The 21661-nt window shown below is 39.4% G+C and overlaps 1 protein-coding gene across 4 annotated transcripts in view; it reads left to right on the forward strand.

Annotated features, from left to right (window-relative positions):
• bchs (WD repeat and FYVE domain containing 3 bchs) overlaps positions 1 to 21661 on the forward strand; it is a 404120-nt gene that overhangs the window by 58219 nt on the left and 324240 nt on the right. For all 4 annotated transcript variants that reach the window (XM_071686608.1, XM_071686607.1, XM_071686603.1 and 1 more), the window contains 2 exons: positions 9468 to 9670; positions 11502 to 11650. In XM_071686608.1, the coding sequence (XP_071542709.1) occupies positions 9468 to 9670; positions 11502 to 11650 (352 nt within the window). The remainder of the gene's footprint in view (positions 1 to 9467; positions 9671 to 11501; positions 11651 to 21661) is intronic.

The raw sequence follows: 21661 nt of genomic DNA on the forward strand, positions 1-21661 counted from the left end.
GTAGGGCAAACCAAACAGAGAAGGGGGCCAGATGAGGATATTCCCTCAAAGGCCCAGTCCTCTGTTCTTAACGCTACCTCGCTAACGGCGGGAAATGGCGAATAGTATAAAAGAAAAGAAAAAAGACTTTTGAAGGCATTTGTGGTCCTAGCACACACTACATCTGATGGTAACTTATTCCAGTGCTCAACACCCTATAAGAAAAGAGGCTTTTTTTCCTTGTCAGTACTACATCTTTTAGCTTTGAGTTTTATTCCATTTGCCCAGGTTACTATATTTTCTTGTATTTTGAAAAGATGTTCATGGTTAACATTATTATACTTGTTCAAAATTTTGAACACTTTGATTGATTTGCTGCGGTCTACATTTTTAAAGGAGAAGAGATCCAATTGTTTTAGCCTCTCTTTATGTGCCAAATTTCTAAGGGATGGGATCAATTATAAAGTATGAGAATTGTTTCTGGTTTCATGTAATCTGTGTTCCTGGCTGTGAAACTTAACATTTGGTTGCCTGTTTTTCATGCTGCTTGACACTGTTTAGTGTACTTCATATTGTTGCTAATGACAACTCTAAGGTCCTTTTTTTCATTAGAAAGTTTCTGAATAGGTGGTAGTCATGATGTAAATTCTTTTCTCCAAAGTGCATAACTTTACACTTGTCTACATTAAACTTCATTTGCCATCCATTTCACTACTTTGCTAGTAAGTTGAAATCTCTTTGAATCAGTTTGCAGTCCCTCCTGTTTATAGCTGTACCTCTTAATTTAGTAACGTCAGCAAATTTGGAGATCTTAGATATGACCGAGTTTTAGGCTATTAATGTACATAATGAAAAATGGGGCTTAGGACCAACCTCTGGGGCACATCACTCATTACGTTTAGCCAGTCTGAGTCTTCGCCATTTAATGCTCCATGCTGCTTTCTTCTGGTGAGCCAGTCTCTGATCCATGCACAGAATACATTGATTCCATGTGCTTTGAGTTTATGTAAAAGTCTCTTGTGAGGTACTTTATCGAAAGCCTTTTGGAAATCTAAATATACTACATCAGACAGTAGTTTTTTGCCCCATTTCTGATAAATAAGATTTTAAAATTCATGAAAATTTGTCAGGCAGGATCTTCTGTTGCAGAAACTGTGTTGGTTGTCCAATATAATTTTGTGATCTAGAAATGTGAGTTTTATTTCATTTCATATTTTCCATCGTTTTTGCTAACACTGTTTTAAGGTTAGTTAGATGGTAGTTCAAGGCAAACTTTTTGTCTCCTTTCTTATAGATAGGAGTAACATTTGCTAGCTTCCAGTCAGTTGGCACCTGACCATCCGATAGAGATTTGGTGAATATTTTTGATATGGGGTATATTAGCTGTTGTATTTGTTAGGATTTGATATGTCCAGGTATTTAAGTACATCAGAGCTCTTTCTTTCTTTAATCTTCAACTCCTCTTCATCAGATCCTTGAAATATTTTCATTGGTTGTGGTATTTGAGATGTTTCTTCACCTGTGAATGCTGAGTCAAAAAAATGATTTAGTATGGTAGCCATTGCCTTTTCCAGTAGTCAGTGTGTCATGTTCATTTCATAATGATCCAATTCCTTCTTTTTCTGCCTTCCTTTGTCTTATGAATTTGAAGAATTCCTTAGGATTATTCTTAACTTTTAAGGAATTTTTTTTTCCTCACGTTTTCTCTGTCTTATGACCTTACACTCTCTTAGGAATTTGATTAATTCTTGGTGATTTTCATCACTTCTCTTTTTATTTATGTTATGTTTTCTTCTTTTGGCAAATTAGTCCTTTTACTCTCTAATTCATCCATGATGGTTTTGAAATTTTGCAAGTTCTCTTTGTAATTCATAGAATATGTTTATTTTCAATCTCGAGTAGTGTTCTTAGAAATATTCCAATTGGTACTGTGAACTTTGCGTCTAATGTTTTCAAAATTTGCTCGCTTGTAATGTGGGATAAAGAGTTTGCTGTCATTTATTGCATAATTTAAAGTTTTTTTTTTTTTTTGCTTTGTCGCTGTCTCCCGCATTTGGGAGGTAGCGCAAGGAAACAGACGAAAGAAATGGCCCAACCCACCCCCATACACATGTATATACACACACGTCCACACACGCAAATATACATACTTATACATCTCAATGTACACATATATATACACACACAGACTTCTTTTCTTTCTTTCATACTATTCGCCATTTCCCGCGTTAGTGAGGTAGCGTTAAGAACAGAGGACACATACACATATACCCATGCACACAATTCACACTGTCTGCCTTTCTTCATTCCCATCGCCACCTCGCCACACATGGAATACCATCCCCCTCCCCCCTCATGTGTGCGGGGTAGCACTAGGAAAAGACAACAAAGGCCTCATTCGTTCACACTCAGTCTCTAGCTGTCATGCAATAATGCCCGAAACCACAGCTCCCTTTCCACATCCAGGCCCCACACAGCTTTTCATGGTTTACCCCAGACGCTTCACATGCCCTGATTCAATCCACTGACAGCACGTCAACCCCGGTATACCACATCGATCCAATTCACTCTATTCCTTGCCTGCCTTTCACCCCCCTGCATGCTCAGGCCCTGATCACTCAAAATCTTTTTCACTCCATCTTTCCACCTCCAATTTGTTCTCCCACTTCTCCTCGTTCCCTCCACCTCCGACACATATATCCTCTTGGTCAATCTTTCCCCACTCATTCTCTCCATGTGCCCAAACCATTTCAAAACACCCTCTTCTGCTCTCTCAACCACGCTCTTTTTATTTCCACACATCTCTCTTACCCTTACGTTACTTACTCGATCAAACCACCTCACACCACACATTGTCCTCAAACATCTCATTTCCAGCACATCCACCCTCCTGCGCACAACTCTATCCATAGCCCACGCCTCGCAACCATACAACATTATTGGAACCACTATTCCTTCAAACATAGCCATTTTTGCTTTCCGAGATAATGTTCTCGACTTCCACACATTCTTCAAGGCTCCCAGGATTTTCGCCCCCTCCCCCACCCTATGATTCACTTCCGCTTCCATGGTTCCATCCACTGCCAGATCCACTCCCAGATATCTAAAACGCTTTACTTCCTCCAGTTTTTCTCCATTCAAACTTACCTCCCAATTGACTTGACCCTCAACCCTACTGTACCTAATAACCTTGCTCTTATTCACATTTACTTTTAACTTTCTTCTTTCACACACTTTACCAAACTCAGTCACCAGTTTCTGCAGTTTCTCACATGAATCAGCCACCAGCGCTGTATCATCAGCGAACAACCACTGACTCACTTCCCGAGCTCTCTCATCCACAACAGACTTCATTCTTGCCCCTCTTTCCAAAACTCTTGCATTCACCTCCCTAACAACCCCATTCATAAACAAATTAAACAACCATGGAGACATCACACACCCCTGCCGCAAACCTACTTTCACTGAGAACCAATCACTTTCCTCTCTTCCTACACGTACACATGCCTTACATCCTCGATAAAAACTTTTCACTGCTTCTAACAACTTGCCACCCACACCATATATTCTTAATACCTTCCACAGAGCATCTCTATCAACTCTATCATATGCCCTCTCCAGATCCATAAATGCTACATACAAATCCATTTGCTTTTCTAAGTATTTCTCACATACATTCTTCAAAGCAAACACCTGATCCACACAGCCTCTACCACTTCTGAAACCACACTGCTCTTCCCCAATCTGATGCTCTGTACATGCCCTCAGCCTCTCAATCAATACCCTCCCATATAATTTACCAGGAATACTCAACAAACTTATACCTCTGTAATTTGAGCATTCACTCTTATCCCCTTTGCCTTTGTACAGTGGCACTATGCACGCATTCCGCCAATCCTCAGGCACCTCACCATGAGTCATACATACATTAAATAACCTTACCAACCAGTCAACAATACAGTCACCCCTTTTTAAATAAATTCCACTGCAATACCATCCATACCTGCTGCCTTTGCCGGCTTTCATCTTCCGCAAAGCTTTTACTACCTCTTCTCTGTTTACCAAATCATTTTCCCCAACCCTCTCACTTTGCACACCACCTAATTTAAAGTTATCTGTCATTAAATCAAGCTGTGATTGCTGTTTCACAAACTCTCACCTACTTTGCAAGAGTTGATTAAGTTTGTGTAACTAATGAAGATAAGATCAAGAATGTTTTTACCTTAAGTTGTTCTTTTAAATAACTGTTCTAGAAAAGCATCTTCAATCAGTCCCATCAGTCACGTTCCCTTTCAGTCACCTGTTAATGTATCCCAGTTCATGTTTGGACTGATGAAGGCTCCTACTGTAGTTTTGATTTCATTGTATGATATCTTATCGTTATCTTCGTTTTGCTTAGGAGGTCTGTAAATAACGCCAAGACATAGTTTACTTTTGAACGTGTCAGTAATGTCAATATAAAGTCTTAATTGTGTGTGTTTGTTGATTTTCTTAATAGCATTTAGTGTTATTACTGTAGATCAAAACTCCACTACCTACTCAGTATAAGCAATCTTTCATAAATAGTTTGTATCTGGGTATTGCTGACTCATTGATTATCTATTCTCAGAGTTTACCCATGTTTCTGAGATTGCAATGATGTGTGGTATTTCAGTAACTGCATAGGATATAAGTTCATTATGTTTTGTAATGGTGCTCTGGGGATTTGTGTGTATCAACTTATTTTCCTTGGAGTTGATATCTGGATTGAATTTTCTTTTTTTTTCCTTTTTTTTTACTGTTGGTATGAGTGTTTGTATTATCACTGTTAATGTTTGAGTCCAGCAGCAGGAAGGAGATGGTTCTTCATCTGTTTGACCCTCCCCACGCTGGACCCTACCAGCCTTGGTCCTAAGATTACCTGAGAGTTGACCTGTAGCTGTGCCAACTTGCTTCTTATATTGCCTGAGTTGTCCCCAACTGACCTTACTTGACCTTTCTTTGCTGATTCCTGTGCCTGTGAGATTACCGTTACTTCCCGAGGATCCCTTCCGCCAGTGTCCCATCCATCCTCCACCACTACCTCCATAGTGGTCAAACTGGATACCTTGTTCCTCAGATCCCTTCCACACTCAGATTCCCCCTGCACTGACCCACCTCCACAGCTACCCCTTCACCCTCCCCCATTCTCGTAGTTCCTTCATTAGCTTGACCATGATTTGCTCTCCTGAGTAGTTTATCTCTATTGGAAAAAAGGCCAAATGTTCTTATCTAATACTCTGCCAAGACAGGCTTTCCTTATTCCATTTAAGTAAAGACCTTCCTGAGCATACAAAGATTCATCAGGACTAAAATGGTCCCACAGGTCTATCTTAAACACACTATCCTCCTCCCTACAGAGAGCCTCGATTCTTCTGTTTATCCCCAGCGTTCTACTGAGGGTACAGGAATCGACATCATACCTTGGCAGCAACCCTCATTTTATGAGCTTCCTACAACTTTCTTTAAAGTTGTTTATAAGTTCCCTATCTTTCGCTAATATTTCTTCTGATCTCCCATTAACTGCATAGTTTGTCCCCACCTGAAAGACAAAGATCACATCCTCAGGATTGTTTGAGACTATGTCGTCAAACTTATGAAGGACGTGTTCTATCCTAGCACCTGGATAATACAAGTTCTTCATATTCCTACCTTTCACACAGAACTGGTCCTGATATCTTACTTTAGAGTCCCCAACCAGGATGATGATATGATCACCCTGTACTTCATCATCTAGTATGCTAAACATATTGTAAGTGGAGAGTCTGTTGCTCTTAGGTTGTTTGGTAATGTGGCAACAAGTTTTCCTCACAGGTTGGAAGGTGTAAGTATCTTCCAACTTTGTCTTAGTGGTTGCTATCCTACTATCTAAGCTATCTACCCTAAATGATATACCTGTGTTTGTTTCGTGTATCGCAACTGCTTTCACCGCCAAGAAACCAGCTTCCTCTTCTCAGCTTTTCATCCTAACATCTAGTTTCTCTAAGGCTTCGCTGTTTTTCGCAATATCTACCAAAAGCCTATCAAACATGTCACAGAACAAACAGGAAGTGTACTCACCTTGTTCTCTGAGGAAAAAGACCCTAGTGAACTCCCAATGGCATCTAGAACAAGCAACTCAAGAAGCTGGAGCCATCTAAAAGGATTTCACTAAGATTCAAAATTTCCCAAAAGAGGATCCAAAGATTTACAAGGGATATCACACTGTCAATGGGCTGAACCAGGGCACCTGAAACGGTCTGGGGAAATCATGGAGAGGTCTGTAGAGCGTGATTTTGGATAGTGGGCTTTATTTGACTATACATGACAAATAGAGAGTGGAAATGGGTGAATGAGACAATTTCTCCATGCAATCCTGGTGTTACCTGTCTAATGCAGGAAATGGCAAACATGTAAGGAAAAAGAATCGCCAAATGGTGTAGTTGGCACATGGGAAGTACTTAATTTGTGTCTATCGATCTATCTATATCTTTGACACCTGTTCCAATTAGAACTCCCTCAAGGGGATGGCTTGGGCAATAGAGTCTCCATAACTAGTGAACTTCATTGCCGCTTCTTAGCCTTTAGTGCCTCTTCCTTAACAGGTAACTGGCGAAGGGTAGCTCTAGCACAGTGTTTGCAGAGATTCCTACCTATTGTTCCTACTGAGTACTTCTACCTAATGCTCCTACCTACAAATACTACCTAATCTTTCTTTACACCAAATGCTCTTGCCTAAATGTTTCTACATACTACTATTATTTACTGCCTTTACCATTTTGCCAAAGGGCAGGGCTAGCACATTGTGCTCACCTCAGGAAAATCTTGATCTACAAAGAATGAACTGTGTGAGTTAAGTGTTGTCAAGTGTTACATATGACAAGGAAAGATTGTCAGACTACCAGTAGTCCATGTGTGGGTGACGCAGAGAGAAAGACAGCTACCTGGGTCAGAGAGGTGCAACTTGACAACCATGGAATTGCTGGCTTACTAAGCAGCTGTCACTCACTATCCCAATACCCAGGTAGGCAGTACTGGTAACACACCTCCTTGGTTGTTGGCTGACTATCAACTATTACCTAATTTGTGCATGCAGTAAGAATGTTTGCCTGGCATGAAAGAATAGATTGTGCACAATGAAGAGCAATATGGACAGAATAAGATTACAAAGAAAAAGAAATGGTTTTATGATGCTTTTGATTATGAATACCTGACCATAACGTAAGACTGGGAAAATGCAACTTGATGCAAAGCTGTAGAAGGCAAATCCAAAGGGTGATTAGATTTTTTATGGTAATACTTCATTGAATTGTAAAGTATTAGTCTGTATTGTTGTTCCTATTGAAATGTTAAGATTGCCTTTTGTTGTCTGTTGGTATGTAGAAGAAAACTTTTGTGTCTTACATTATGTTAATCATGATTGTTACAAGAAAGATGAAAAATTGACAAAAAGAATTTATCAGAATTTTTGGATTACATTTGTCCTGTACACTTGCACTTTTCACACAAACCTCCCCATTGTAATCATGTATCTCCTGGAATATTTTCAGGGATGGAGTGTAAATGAAAGTGGCAGGCGGTCAAGAGGAAGGTGCACGGGTTGAAAATTAGGGCAAATGAGTGTTGGGTGAGCCGCTATCAGGAAACTTCAGGGAGCATGTTTGGAATGAGGCTCATAGAGTGAGAAAAACAAAAGAGCAGATGGGAACATCAGTGAAGGGGGCAAATGGAGAAGTGGTTACAGGTTGTAATGAGGTGAGAAGGAGATGGAGTAATTAATTTGAAGGATTATTGAGTGTTTATGATGACAGGAGTAGGGAGGTATGTAAAGTGAGAAAGTCATGGAAGGTGGTTTAGTGAAGAGAGTTGAGGTGGTGGGATGTGAAATGTGGCAAGATGGCTTGAGTGGATGGTGTTGTATTTGAATTTCTTAGAAAAGTGGTGGCTATGCTGTTGATTGGTTTGATAGGATTTTAAGTGTATGTATAATTCATGTGAAGGTGCCTGAGGATTGGCAGAGTGCATATATTGTGCCATTGTATAAAGGCAAGGATGACAGGTGAGTATGCAAACTACAGACGTCTAAATTAAGTTTGTTGAGTGTACCTGGTAAGTTTCATGGGAGAATGTAGAGAATGGTGATTTGAGAGGGTGAAAGTATGTACAGAGCATCAGATCAGGGAGAAACAACATGGCTTTAGGAGTGGTGTATGATTAGTGGAATAAGTGTTTGCTCTGAAGAATGTGTATGATAAAACTTAGAGAAAAAGGATTACTATGTGGCTTTCATGGATCTGAAGAAAGCTTGAGGTATGATTGTTCGAGATGCCTTGTTGAAGGTCCTACGAATATATGTAGTGGGAGGAAAGCTACTAGCTGCAATGAGAAGTTTAAGTGTAAGGCATATGTATGGGTAGGTAGAGAAGCGAGAGAGTAGTGCCAGGTGAAAGTGAGCCTGTGGCAGGGGTGTGTGATGTCACCATGGTTGTTTAATTTGTTATTAGGTGGTGTGATGAGAGAGGTAAATGGAAGGGTCTTGGAGAGAGGGGCAAGTATGCAGTCTGTAGGAGGTGATGGGGAGCCTAAGAAGTGAATCAGTTGTTTTTCGTTGATGACACAGCACTGGTGTCTGATTTGAAAGAGTGTGTGAAGGGAGGAAGTTGAGAGTAAATTTGAATAAAAATAAGGCAATTAGTTTTAGTAGTGCCGACAGACAGGTTGTTAGATGGGTTGTAAGTCTGAATAGAGAAAAATGGTGGGGTGCTTTCGCTACATAGGAGAAGATATGGCAGCAAACTAAACCAAGTAAGCGGAAGTGAACAATAGGGTGGGTGAGTAAGGGGACAAAGGATTGGGGAGGGCAAAAGTGGGTATATTTGAAGGTACGATAGTCCCAACGATGTTGTATAGATGTGACATAGGGTGTTGATAAGAATATGTGGAGAATAGAGGCCATATTGGAAATGAAATGTTTGGGGGCATTGAGTTTTATATCTTTGTTTCAAGGCCACTTACAGAACCTGGTTACCAAGTGGCTATGTGTGATAATTTCTGTCCACAGTCAGTCATCCTCGAGCCATTCCAATAACAGCAAATTTTCTTGAGTTTTACACCTTCCTGACTTTTAACCCCATTTTACCAGCACTCCCAGTTAGTTCTTTAAGTGCTTTGTCTTTTTTATTTTTTATTTTTTTCAAAAGAATTCTACAAGACTTTAGTTGATTTGCCTACTGAGGCAAGATTGTTTCTCTTCTCTGATCACTTACAGTGGCAAATGTAGTCCTGATTGCAGTCTTTTTATATTTATCCATTTTTGTATCACAAAGTATTACATATAATGGCAAAGTTTGGAACATATTACTTATTTCATCTGAAGTAATTCTGGTTCTTGTGTTGCTGTTTATGAAAATCAGCGACACTTGAGTTACCTTTGATACATAAACAAGATAAATAAGTGCTTTATTTGAATGAAAAATCCATTTTCTTTGTAGGTGCCAGTGTGAGAAATGTCCAAGCCTTCAATGTCCTTCAATCAGTGTTTTTGAGGGGTACTACTTCCAATCTCTGTTCTGTGGTTTTGGATGCAATCTCAGCTGTGTATCACTCTGACTCTGCCAACTACTTCATCCTTGAACCCCAGCACACACTGTCCACTTTTGCAGAGAAGATCCATGCTAAACCAAAGGAGATACAAGTTAGTGATATTTTTTATGTGTTATTACTAAAAAAGTGATGAATGAGTTTGTATCAGTAGAATGACTATGAAAAGCTGTCAGGATGATGTTTGTAAGGTGAATTTGGTGTCATGTAAATATATTTCAAAGAAAGGAGATGCTATTATGCATGATATTTAGATTGCTGTATATTTGAAAGACTGGAAAGGGATGTAACAGTACTGTAATTTTGCTGTGATTTTATTATTGTGCAGTGAGCCCCTGCCTGGCAGCATAGTTACATTCTTGCAAAACTTGTCCCTTAGTGATTCACTGCTAAACAATTGAAACCCTTTTGGTTGGGGTTTACATCCCTCGGCTCTAATTTTCCATATCTTTTTCTAACTCATAAGTATGGAATTTACATGCTGGAACTTAGCCTAAAAACTCTAACCGTACACATTCATTTTTTGATTTAAATGATATATAATGAAAGCTTACCAGAAAATGTGGTGATCAGGGCTTAAGATGGTTATGGAGAGAGGGCAGGGTGCTCCAAGTAAACCCCTTGAATTATCTGATTCACCAGCTGTTAGCCTTTTACTGTGGCATTTCATATATCCAAACCTTGACAAAAGGGACTTTTTATTTGCAGTGTAACCTCGAGCAGGTAGGGTTCGGTAACACCAAATTTTCTAGATGATGTGATATTAAGTTCAACGTAGTGAAACATTGTTCACATCTCCCATATGCCCTTTAACTAATGCTCCACCAATCAGGCATTTGAAGTGCTTTATTCCTGGAGTGCTTTCAGGCATGTTTAGATGAGTAGTTAAGGGTTTTCATCACTATTATTTGTTGTCTTGTAAGAATGTTATAGCTTTCCAGATTATTACATAATGTGAGGGCATAGATCTCATGTTGACTGTCTTGACATTTCTTCATATATTGACCATTGTATGGAAAAAATTATGATATAGTGTCTGGTAACAGTGCATGGGATGCCACTACAAGTATATTTTACTTTCAGGCATAGCCAGCTTATTCAGGATTTATTGACATATACAGCTTAGCTACACTGACAGAAAAAAAAATTACCAGGGCATATACACTAGCCACAGTTGAAAGGTCAACTGGAGGCTGAAGAAGATCAATTTTTGCTTTGTGGATTATATCTTTTTCTCATTATAAGAATTAAAACGGTAAAGATGGATAACTTGCCTTGTATAGTTCATATTAGGAGTATCAATAAACAGAAAACTGAAGGTGTAAGAATGTTGTGTAGTGTGAAGTTGTTAGAAAGACACATGAGTGAAAGTGTTTTAGGATGGTTATGTATAATGTGTGGCCAATGATAGGTTGGTCAAGAGTATACACAGTAGTATAGTATAATGTTCAAGGGAGGTAGACAAACTGTAGAAGAGACTGATAGATACAAGAAATGATTAGGATCAAGGACATACCAGATGAAGATGCTTGATGAATGATTGGAAAATGAATGCAGTGGAAGTATTTTGTGTAAGGAATGGAGATGTTGGTCCCACCTGATGAATCAACTGAATATGTAAAGAGAAAAGTAAGAAGCACTTTGTAAGTGTGCAAACCCACATTTATTTTTAATGTCTCTGGCATGGGTTGAGGAAGTGTGTAAATGATTTTAGGAGATTGTATGTACTTGATATATCTCATGGAATTTAGAAGAATGATATAAAGATATACAGATAGATTTTAGTTAAACACTGTTATGTTTCTGTAGATACACAGAATGTTATAACGATATACAGATAGATTTTAGTATGGGTGAACAGAATCTCCAAAATGTTAGAATATATACTTTTGTTTATGTCACACTTTCTTTTCTGAATGTTTCAGGAGAAGTATTTCCAGCTACTAGAGTTTGTTGTGTTCCAGCTGAAGTTTGTTCCATGCAAAGAACTCATCTCCCTCTCCATTCTTCTGAAGGCCCAGCATGCACTGTCCTGTTCCATCATCTGCATCAACACATTACTTACTATTCTCAAGTAAGATATATATATACAAAATCACTGACTTCACACAAGAACGTCTCAATAAAGATGGAACATGTAATTATCGCATAAATGGAGAGGTGCCTGTACCTCTACCTTTGTAGAGAAGATATAAGAATATACCTTTGAAAGAATAAGGGAGCATTTTATCCTGATACATTGAGTTCATATAGTTAAACTGAAAATTTTTGTGGGGATCAAAAGGAACATGCATGAGCTGAAATGGGGGGGCGGTTGAGAGTTGGCATGAGAGAGTATCAGTAAACTAAAGGGATAAAAAGAAAATGTTTTGGAAGGAAGTAAATGGCATAAGGGGAATAGGTAACATTAGTGAAGGAAGCAGTGGGGTTAGTGGCGACAGAGAAAGAAGTGAAGAGGAGATAGAACTAGTGGTGGTGTCATATGTCTTTCTCAGTAGCTATGACCTGACTCATTTCAAAAGACAGTTTTTTCATTTCCTCCAAAATTTGAAAACACTTTCCCTTTTCTTTTTCTGTTTCTTAATTCTCTCTATATTTCAGTTAAGGCTTGGCCTTGATGTGGACTTTTGTCCATGACAGGAGCTTTCAAAAGAAAAAAAAAATCTTTCAATTTTTCCATACCTTTTGAGCTGAATATCAATTTGTGTAGTTCACTCTACACCTTGGATATATCCTTGGGGTCATTTTGGTGTTTATATCCTACTTTAAAGGGTCCAGTCTTTGTTTTCTTGTTTTTTGCTTTTATTATGTGTGTAAATGGTAACTTTGGATGTCTTTTCATGTTCAGTATAACTTTTTCTTCATTGACTTTTTTGTTGTCTCGTATGGGATTGTATTATTTGTAAATGTGAATTCTCTATTTTATTGTACATTTCCCCAATTCTTGTCTCATCGTTTTCTTTTTTACAGCCTAATATGTGTTTAGAATCCTTTCACTGATCTTACTGACCTGATTTGTCATGGTAAGATATTTTTTTTTTTTTTTTTTTTTTTTTATACTTTGTCGCTGTCTCCCGCGTATTGCGAGGTAGCGCAAGGAAACAGACGAAAGAAATGGCCCAACCCCCCCCATACACATGTACATACACACGTCCACACACACAAATATACATACCTACACAGCTTTCCATGGTTTACCCCGGACGCTTCACATGCCTTGATTCAATCCACTGACAGCACGTCAACCCCTGTATACCACATCGCTCCAATTCACTCTATTCCTTGCCCTCCTTTCACCCTCCTGCATGTTCAGGCCCCGATCACACAAAATCTTTTTCACTCCATCTTTCCACCTCCAATTTGGTCTCCCTCTTCTCCTCGTTCCCTCCACCTCCGACACATATATCCTCTTGGTCAATCTTTCCTCACTCATTCTCTCCATGTGCCCAAACCATTTTAAAACACTCTCTTCTGCTCTCTCAACCACGCTCTTTTTATTTCCACACATCTCTCTTACCCTTACGTTACTTACTCGATCAAACCACCTCACACCACACATTGTCCTCAAACATCTCATTTCCAGCACATCCATCCTCCTGCGCACAACTCTATCCATAGCCCACGCCTCGCAACCATACAACATTGTTGGAACCACTATTCCTTCAAACATACCCATTTTTGCTTTCCGGGATAATGTTCTCGACTTCCACACATTTTTCAAGGCTCCCAAAATTTTCGCCCCCTCCCCCACCCTATGATCCACTTCCGCTTCCATGGTTCCATCCGCTGACAGATCCACTCCCAGATATCTAAAACACTTCACTTCCTCCAGTTTTTCACCATTCAAACTCACCTCCCAATTGACTTGACCCTCAGCCCTACTGTACCTAATAACCTTGCTCTTATTCACATTTACTCTTAACTTTCTTCTTCCACACACTTTACCAAACTCCGTCACCAGCTTCTGCAGTTTCTCACATGAATCCGCCACCAGCGCTGTATCATCAGCGAACAACAACTGACTCACTTCCCAAGCTCTCTCATCCCCAACAGACTTCATACTTGCCCCTCTTTCCAAAACTCTTGCATTTACCTCCCCAACAACCCCATCCATAAACAAATTAAACAACCATGGAGACATCACACACCCCTGCCGCAAACCTACATTCACTGAGAACCAATCACTTTCCTCTCTTCCTACACGTACACATGCCTTACATCCTCGATAAAAACTTTTCACTGCTTCTAACAACTTGCCTCCCACACCATATATTCTTAATACCTTCCACAGAGCATCTCTATCAACTCTATCATATGCCTTCTCCAGATCCATAAATGCTACATACAAATCCATTTGCTTTTCTAAGTATTTCTCACATACATTCTTCAAAGCAAACACCTGATCCACACATCCTCTACCACTTCTGAAACCACACTGCTCTTCCCCAATCTGATGCTCTGTACATGCCTTCACCCTCTCAATCAATACCCTCCCATATAATTTACCAGGAATACTCAACAAACTTATACCTCTGTAATTTGAGCACTCACTCTTATCCCCTTTGCCTTTGTACAATGGCACTATGCACGCATTCCGCCAATCCTCAGGCACCTCACCATGAGTCATACATACATTAAATAACCTTACCAACCAGTCAACAATACAGTCACCCCCTTTTTTAATAAATTCCACTGCAATACCATCCAAACCTGCTGCCTTGCCGGCTTTCATCTTCCGCAAAGCTTTTACTACCTCTTCTCTGTTTACCAAATCATTTTCCCTAACCCTCTCACTTTGCACACCACCTCGACCCAAACACCCTATATCTGCCACTCTGTCATTAGACACATTCAACAAACCTTCAAAATACTCATTCCATCTCCTTCTCACATCACCACTACTTGTTATCACCTCCCCATTTACGCCCTTCACTGAAGTTCCCATTTGCTGAGAGGTGCAACTGGAGGGATGTCTGATCATTATCTTGTGGAGGCTAAGGTGAAGATTAGTATGGGTTTTCAGAAAAGAAGAGTTAATGTTGGGGTGAAGAAGGTGGTGAGAGTAAGTGAGCTTGGGAAGGAGACCTGTGTGAAGAAGTATCAGGAGAGACTGTGTACAGAATGGAAAAAGGTGAGAACAATGGAAGTAAGGGGAGTGGGGGAGGAATGGGATGTATTTAGGGAATCAGTGATGGATTGCGCAAAAGATGCTTGTGGCATGAGAAGAGTGGGAGGTGGGCTGTTTAGAAAGGGTAGTGAGTGGTGGGATGAAGAAGTAAGAGTATTAGTGAAAGAGAAGAGAGAGGCATTTGGACGATTTTTGCAGGGAAAAAATGCAATTGAGTGGGAGAAGTATAAAAGAAAGAGACAGGAGGTCAAGAGAAAGGTGCAAGAGGTGAAAAAAAGGGCAAATGAGAGTTGGGGTGAGAGACTATCAGTAAATTTTAGGGAGAATAAAAAGATGTTCTGGAAGGAGGTAAATAGGGTACGTAAGACAAGGTAAGATATATATATATGATTTATCCTGTTGCTGTGATTTCCATTTTTATGCTGTAGTGATTTCTGTGAGATTATGATCTAAGAGACTTGTAATATTTACTGAAATACCTGAAAACAGTGGCTTGTCATTTACAAAGATAAGATGTATCGTAGAAACATTTGTTAGAGGTAATAGCTAGGAACATTAGACAGGAGCATTAGGTAGCAGTAGTAGTAGTAGTCAGTAGGAACGTTAAGTAGGAGCCTCTGCAAACACTGTGTTAGAGTTGCTTTCTACCAGTGGCCTGTTATGGGTGAGGCACTAAAGGCTCAGAATTGGAACTGGAGTTCACTAGTTTTGGAGACGTCATTGCCGTGGCCACCCCTTTGAGGAAGTTCCAAGTGGGAACAGGAATCAGAGATACAGTTAGATAATTAGATCCATTGTATTGCCCTCTCGTTTTGGTCTGTGGTCTACCAGCACAAGTCTGAATGATTCACATAGATTGATTAGTTTTTGGAGCTGTTTTCTATCATTTATTGATCCATTATTCTATCTATATCTCTGACACCTGTTTCCTACAGGAACATCCATCACAGGGATGACCACAGTAAAAATGTTTCCACTTATCCATGTCCTTATGTCTCCCTTGCATTCACCATTCCATGCATTCTTTCTCCCCCCAGTATTCTTCCAATCTGTCTCCCCATGTCATAGGTGGTTTTCTTCTTCAACCAACCCCTTTAATCATACTATCATACACTTTCCTTGTAAATTCCTTGTCTTGGATTCTTTCTCATGCCCAGACCACCCCAAAATATTACATTTCACCGACTCATCTACTCTGCAGTTTATTCCCTTCACATTTCCTGTCATACCAAACCTCTCATATGCCCCCTCATTTCTTTCTTTGTTCCATCTAGTCATACCACATGATCCTCTCAACTCATTTCCACAGTCTGAGACTCATTACATGTTTATATTCTGACTGCTTAGGTCAGTGTTGGGAGGACTAAATGTCTCTTAATCCTTTCTTCCATTCCATATTTACACCTCAACCCTTCATTATTCTTTTAAGGGAATGCCACCCAATAACTCTTTTACCGTATAGTTTTCTCTCCCCATCTCTCCTTCTATATCACCAAACTTATCTTAGAAAGCTGTCAGTTCTTCCAGTCTTTCTCCCATTGTTATCTGTAACACAATTTAGTATACATTCTTCTCTCACAGTATTGGGCTTTACAAGATCTGTACTTTCACCCTTTCCATTCAGGCACCATTGATTTACCTTTATTTGCATTTACCTTCAATCACCTATGCTAGGACACCTCATAAAACAAGCTTAAGCCTTCTGCTACTAATCTTCATTCTCAGCAAACAACACAGAATCACCTGCAAACAGACTTGTCACCAGCCACCATAACCTCACCACCACTCTTCATCTGTGCTCCCTCTTTTCTTAATTTTGCTTTCATCTCATATCATTCCTTCCACACATATGTTGAAAAACCACATTGACATCAGACAGCCCTGCGTCACTCCCACGTTTATACTGAAACTTTTGCTCAACTCTCTATCCACTCTCATACATGCATGTATTCCTCTATAGAAGGCTTTCACACCATCCAACAGTTGTCCCCTTACCCCATATATCCATGACACATCCCGTAAAGCCTTCCATCCATCTCTGACATGCACTTTCTTTAGATCCATGAAAGCTGCTTACAGCTTCTTACCTTGTGCTAGATAATTTTCCATGGTCATTTTCACTGGAAAAAACCTGATCCATATGTTCCCCCATTCTTAAAACCTCCCTGCTCCACATTTATTCTGTATTCAGTCACTTCTATCTCTTTATCAGTGAACACTCTTGCGTGCATTTTTCCTGGTATATTTAACATACTTATTCCCATATAATTGATGCATACATCCTTAGCGAGGAATACGTGGGAAGTATTCTTTCACCCCTATCCCCAGGGACAATATACATATATAAACACACACACACACACACACACATACACACACACGCACACATACACACACACATACATATATATACATATGAAAAATGTAAGAAACAATTTAGAAAACAAACTTTTAGCTTGAAATGAATGAAAAAATGAACGTCACATAATGGTTCAACCTCTGGTTATGGAAAAGGAAATGTACAATTTATTCACACAAACGTCAATAGCAGTTCTCATCAATTTCACCACTGAATCAATAAGCTTCAATGTCTAAGCTACATTTTTCTCCAACTTCACTATTTTCTTGTCAAAACACCATGCATGAAAGCTATCACTCCAGTAACACAACTGAAAAGTTTTTATCGAGGATGTAAGGCATGTGTACGTGTAGGAAGAGAGGAAAGTGATTGGTTCTCAGTGAATGTAGGTTTGCGGCAGGGGTGTGTGATGTCTCCATGGTTGTTTAATTTGTTTATGGATGGGGTTGTTAGGGAGGTAAATGCAAGAGTTTTGGAAAGAGGGGCAAGTATGAAGTCTGTTGGGGATGAGAGAGCTTGGGAAGTGAGTCAGTTGTTGTTCGCTGATGATACAGCGCTGGTGGCGGATTCATGTGAGAAACTGCAGAAGCTGGTGACGGAGTTTGGTAAAGTGTGTGGAAGAAGAAAGTTAAGAGTAAATGTCAATAAGAGCAAGGTTATTAGGTACAGTAGGGTTGAGGGTCAAGTCAATTGGGAGGTGAGTTTGAATGGTGAGAGGCTGGAGGAAGTGAAGTGTTTTAGATATCTGGGAGTGGATCTGTCAGCGGATGGAACCATGGAAGCGGAAGTGGATCATAGGGTGGGGGAGGGGGCGAAAATTTTGGGAGCCTTGAAAAATGTGTGGAAGTCGAGAACATTATCCCGGAAAGCAAAAATGGGTATGTTTGAAGGAATAGTAGTTCCAACAATGTTGTATGGTTGCGAGGCGTGGGCTATGGATAGAGTTGTGCGCAGGAGGATGGATGTGCTGGAAATGAGATGTTTGAGGACAATGTGTGGTGTGAGGTGGTTTGATCGAGTAAGCAACGTAAGGGTAAGAGAGATGTGTGGAAATAAAAAGAGCGTGGTTGAGAGAGCAGAAGAGGGTGTTTTGAAATGGTTTGGGCACATGGAGAGAATGAGTGAGGAAAGATTGACCAAGAGGATATATGTGTCGGAGGTGGAGGGAACGAGGAGAAGAGGGAGACCAAATTGGAGGTGGAAAGATGGAGTGAAAAGGATTTTGTGTGATCGGGGCCTGAACATGCAGGAGGGTGAAAGGAGGGCAAGGAATAGAGTGAATTGGAGCGATGTGGTATACAGGGGTTGACGTGCTGTCAGTGGATTGAATCAAGGCATGTGAAGCGTCTGGGGTAAACCATGGAAGGCTGTGTAGGTATGTATATTTGCGTGTGTGGACGTGTGTATGTACATGTGTATGGGGGGGGTTGGGCCATTTCTTTCGTCTGTTTCCTTGCGCTACCTCGCAAACGCGGGAGACAGCGACAAAGTATAAAAAAAAAAAAAAAAAAAAAAAAAAAACATCCTTAGCACTTTTTCCATGAATAAAGGAACAACAATAGCTTGCACTCATTCTTCAGGCACACACTTCTGCTTCCATGCTAAGTTACAAATCATATTATTCTTTCCTTTGTTATTTGCTGTACATTTATAATCTAGTTCTCTCTCCTGCTGTTCAGTAAAAGGCAGGTTAAAGTCACAAACCCATATTATTTTGAGATCATTTTTCACCAAGCAGTTCAAAATTTCATCAACTTTTGTAAAAAGGAAAATTAAAAGTCGTTTAGTTTTGTTTTTGTTGGTGTGTATAATACTGCGTTTATTGTATTTGCGGCTAGGATGTTCACTGTAATTATTTCACACAGGTTGTGACTTGTCTTTATAATCTGTTGTTCTTTTTATCCTGTTATGGATATATATTGGTGCACTTCCTTGATTGAATTTGGTTCTGTTTACTCTGAATGTTTCATATTGTTCCAAATTTGCTTCATCTTTTACTTTTTCATTAAGCCAGTTCTCTGATACATTGAGTATGATCATGGAGTTATTCTTTGTGTGATCATTGACATGATTTACTTTAATTCTAGAGTTTGTTATTAGTCTTCAGCTGGTTTTTTTTGGTCATTATGTCTTCCCTCATATTGTTTAATTCTCATGTAGTCAATTAATTTCTGTTTTAGAAAAAAAGTTCTTTACCTTAATCATGTTATTTAGCTCTCAGATATAAGATAATTCCACTGGTTAGATGGGTTTCTGTAGTAGTCATAATTCGGGCATTAGTTGCTCAAGTTCCCATTCCATCTTGTTCCTTTTTGTGACTTGTTGTGTGCCATTAATGTTCTTGTCAGTATTGATTCTTACAATCTTCCCATCCTGTTTTTTGGTTGAATAGTAGTATGTATTTTCAGTTATCAGATATTGTCATTTCTTGATTTCAGTTTTGTGTGGCATCTCTGGTGACTTTGATATTTCAACATTTGTTTTCTAGACTATATCCATTTCAGTTGTCCTATTGGTTTTCATAAAATGGTCTTTGTTCAGATCTTTTTATGTCCAACATTTTCATTGTTTTCTATTTAGGATTCTGAATTTTCATAATTTTCCAATGGTTTTGGATGTTGAATGTACTTTTCTCCTTTTTCCTATACTCTTGGTAGTCAAAGCAAGTACATATATCCTAGGCTTTGTGGGTGCATGATTCTGCATTCATTTCCCCACTTGCTTATGTGAAATTTGTCATAAAGCAGATTTCGGGGTATGCCTGTTCGCATATTTCTTTATTATGAGATCTTCTGGCCTCCAAAGTTCCATAAAGAAGTGCTGTCATACACATTTTTGGTTGATTATGCTTACATTTGTCAGTGTCTGCACCTGCCCCTTAGATAATATCTGCATATTTTATTGCCTTTCACCCTATTCATCAGTGCCTCTATGTTTTCTGAGCTTTTTTTGTTTCCTGTCGTCCTTGACTTCATTCCTGTTTCCATTTCTCACACTTCTATCACTTTGATGTTTATTGTTATTTTGTTTTTCTTTTGAAAGAGTAGTGAGGGTGGGAGAGCTGTGAATTGAGTGGTTAGGAAGCTGAGAGTCGGGAAGATTAGGAGTTGAGAGTAGGGAGGTTGAAGGAATGTAGAGTGGGGAGGAAGGGAAGTAATGAGTAAGGATGGTGGGGAGCAGTGAGTGGGAAGGGCAGGGAGTGATGAGTAGAGAGGGTGGGGATTTTTGAGTGGGGAGGCCATGTCACAATGAGTTTGGGAAGTGGGGGAATGGTGAGTTGGGAGGGTGGGGAGCTTTGAGTAGAAAAGTTGGGAGGGTGGGAAAGCAAGAATTAGGAAAAATGTGGAACAACAATGAAGGAAGGTCAGGGAGTAACAAGTGCTGAGGGAGTACCTACCTTTGAGTATCTATGATGAGATTTTGCCAGCAAGTAAAGGCTAGCAATCGGAATGCTCCACATCATGCATAATGAATACGATTATTTTTCTCAGCTACCATGCACATTCTTTCATTGTCAGTCCTGGGCTCATCTAGAATTGACTTGAATCACATATTAAGTATTCTTTTAAATTTTCTTAAAGTTGTTCCATGCATGCTTGTTACTTTTGCTGGTGTTCCACTGAATAATCTTTCAAGCATTTTGCTGAATCTTGTGATTTTGTTTTGTATCTCTGCTACATTTGAAGGTATTATTACTGGCTTAATAGTTCTGATTCTTTCTTGTTTAGGTACTTTCAAATCCAGTAAATTATTCTTGATGCTTTCATGTATAGATTACCATCTGTATTTTTCTTCTTTTAAGCCATAGAGTTGATTTTTTCCAATTCAGATTGGTACTAAAGCTTGATTCTTAGAGAAAAAAAAGCATTACATAGTTATGTAATGAAGTATTCACTCTCATGCTTGCTTGAATGCTAATACATGCATATTTGTAAATGCATGTGATAAAGTTTGTGGTTGATAAATACTGTATCTAAATTAGAAAGCCACTTATCAAATCTGTGACACGTGAGGGATAAAAGCTCCTCCCATCACAAGACCCAGTGTTTAAGCTGGTCAAACTCTCATATTGACAAGTTCATGTTGATTGTTGTATGTAACATGGGTGTCCTCTTGGCAAAATAAGAGTTACGAGGTAACCATTCTTTTGAAATATGATTCTCTCCATCATGTACAGAAAACTTTACAACACCTAACACACTTCTTTATCCTGCATTCCAAATTTTTCAGTTTTTACACTGTTGGTGAAGGTACATCAAAATGATATCACTCCAGTGCTGAGTTGGAATGGCAACCACTGGTTGAGGTGGGATGAAAGGTTTCAAGGGCTTCCTTGAGTGCCGTCAAGCAAATGAGACACTTTCCACCTCTACTGCTGACATTGCTCTTAGACCTTGCCTTTCTTTATCAGTATCTTCATTATTCACAGCTTGCTCCTTCTTTCTTCCCCTCTGCAATAATTACAGCCTCAGGCTCAATCTTCCTTGTATTGAATGCCACCTTTATCACTTGACTTTATGAAAACAACTGTTGAAGACTGCTTCTCCTATTTGATATCATATCTGAAACTGTGAATTCTACTTTTTTTTCACTTTAAG

Source organism: Panulirus ornatus, chromosome 42 (assembly GCF_036320965.1).
Source record: "Panulirus ornatus isolate Po-2019 chromosome 42, ASM3632096v1, whole genome shotgun sequence".
Lineage (NCBI taxonomy): Eukaryota > Metazoa > Arthropoda > Malacostraca > Decapoda > Palinuridae > Panulirus > Panulirus ornatus.